The 2,040-nt window shown below is 49.6% G+C and overlaps 1 protein-coding gene across 1 annotated transcript; it reads left to right on the top strand.

Moving 5' to 3' along the window:
* Positions 1 to 141: 141 nt before the first annotated feature.
* LOC105310610 (vacuolar protein sorting-associated protein 52 homolog) lies at positions 142 to 1,560 on the top strand (the record flags this gene model as incomplete). The annotated part of the gene is made up of 3 exons (XM_023526795.1): positions 142 to 276; positions 500 to 618; positions 825 to 1,560. Coding segments are annotated over 3 exons (401 nt in total), but the record flags the coding sequence as incomplete, so codon positions are not given.
* Between the last annotated feature and the right edge of the window lie 480 nt (positions 1,561 to 2,040).

The following is a 2,040-nucleotide window of genomic DNA, read 5'->3' as shown; positions in this document are numbered from 1 at the left end:
GAAGATTTCCCCTACCTCTTGTGAGACTGGCAGTTCCTTAAAGTGTATGACCTTCCCAGAGTTTCGCTGTTCTGCTATGGGAATGTTCTAAGGACTTAGTTGATTATGATGCCAGAATTGGGATAATCCCTTGACACCAAGACATTCAACTCCCTGTTTTTCAGGAATTCATTGAAGAGTTGCTGTCTCCCCCTTTTGGGGGTCTGGTGGCATTTGTGAAGGAGGCTGAGGCTTTGATTGAGCGTGGACAGGCTGAGCGACTTCGAGGGGAAGAAGGTATGAGGATGGTATGGTAGTGATGGGGTCAGTGGTGACTGGAAAAAATGAGAGAATGTGGATTACATGAGGAGTGGGTAGAGTAGGAAAGAATGGGCTGGGAGAACACCAGAAAAGAGGGGTTAGGTGGTGAGGATGCATGTGTCTTGGAAGGGATTTAGTGGGGTCGCAGATCACTTAGTCTAGTCCCTGTCTGATGCTGTCTCTTTCCTCCTGCCATCAGCCCGAGTTACTCAGCTGATCCGTGGCTTTGGTAGTTCCTGGAAATCATCGGTGGAATCTCTGAGTCAGGATGTAATGCGGAGTTTCACCAACTTCAGAAATGGAACTAGTATCATTCAGGTGACCTGCAGCTCTCAGCCCCTACTCATACTCCATTCCCCTCACTAATTTTCCTCTCCTCTTTATCCTGGGCTCAGCATCATCCAAGTGACCCTTGATCTTCAACTACCAGCTGTGCCCAAAGTTCTGGATGAGCCCTAACCAGATTCTTAATCATCCTTAGCACCTCCCCATAGTCTGACCCCTCCTTCACTTTCTCTGACCAGGGAGCATTGACCCAGCTGATCCAGCTCTATCATCGCTTCCACCGGGTGCTGTCTCAGCCCCAGCTCCGAGCTCTTCCTGCCCGGGCTGAGCTCATCAACATTCACCACCTTATGGTGGAGCTCAAGAAGCACAAGCCCAACTTCTGATGTGCCAGACCCTGGGATCCACCAGCCTTCTCCAAGGACTCTTCTACCCCATCCCATAGCCCTTTTTCACCTGGTGTCCCCTCTTTTCAGTTTTCCCCTTGCCTCCCAGGTCCTTGACATGCTTCACCCTGCCTTCTTTCCCAAGATCCCGCCTCATCAGGGTAAGCTGGATCCCCTTGGCTTGCTGAATCTTCCAATTATCTTCAGGTTTCCCAGGACCACCTCCTCCTAGGCTTTCAAAGCGATGTTTTTCATTTTCCCAGTTTTGTCACCCTCCCACCCCCGCCCCCCAAACAAATAACAACAACAAAAACCAAGGCTCTTCTCTCTTCCTCCAGTAAAACCTTTACTGCCTAATTCTCCAATTCACTCAACTCTTGTCACCGTGTCCTGAGGTGTGAAGCCTCAGCTCTTGGAATTGGTGGCAACGGAAAACTTTCTCCAAGTCATTATTTTTTCACTCAAAATGATTTCTGTAGCTTTTTGACCTAAGATCTCAGCAACTTGAACACTAACCAGTCCCCATCCTGGCTTGAGAGATATTCCAAAGTCAGTCTGTAGAGAACAATAAATATTTAATATGACAATACTCTTCTCCTATTTCTTTTCTTCTTCCTGGGGCCTTCAAGTAGCCCCATCCCTGCTCTAGGGTCACCTTCCCTTTCTGACTGCCTTCTGGTGGGTGTCTAGAAAGTAGGGGCACACGTGTAACCTCTAGCTGCTTTAGGCCAAAGTGGCTGCATTGGTTTTAGGGTGGGGACTATTTCATGAGCAACCGACCTGGTAGAGGGAGGTGGCGCCTGGTTAAAAGGCTGAGAATGTTGCTGTACAGCCGCAGGCACTGCCCCAAGGGCAGCTACCTTGGCTCCCCCATATGGGCTCTCCTTGTATCCTGCCCCCCCTTGAACTGACGATGGGATTGCCTCCTCTCCAGCCTCAGCTCTCTAGCTGCTCTGGTTGTGGCTAGCACCATTGGATCAAGGGTAGGCCAGCTTTGCAGGGTGTCCATCTTATCCATATCTTTATTTGACTTGGAGACTTCCTCCTGTCCCCGCTTATACACCTCATT

Source organism: Pteropus vampyrus, unplaced genomic scaffold (genome assembly GCF_000151845.1).
Source record: "Pteropus vampyrus isolate Shadow unplaced genomic scaffold, Pvam_2.0 Scaffold7262, whole genome shotgun sequence".
NCBI lineage: Eukaryota > Metazoa > Chordata > Mammalia > Chiroptera > Pteropodidae > Pteropus > Pteropus vampyrus.
The sequence above is the reverse complement of the archived record's forward strand: the minus strand, read 5'-3'. Positions and strand labels throughout refer to the sequence as shown.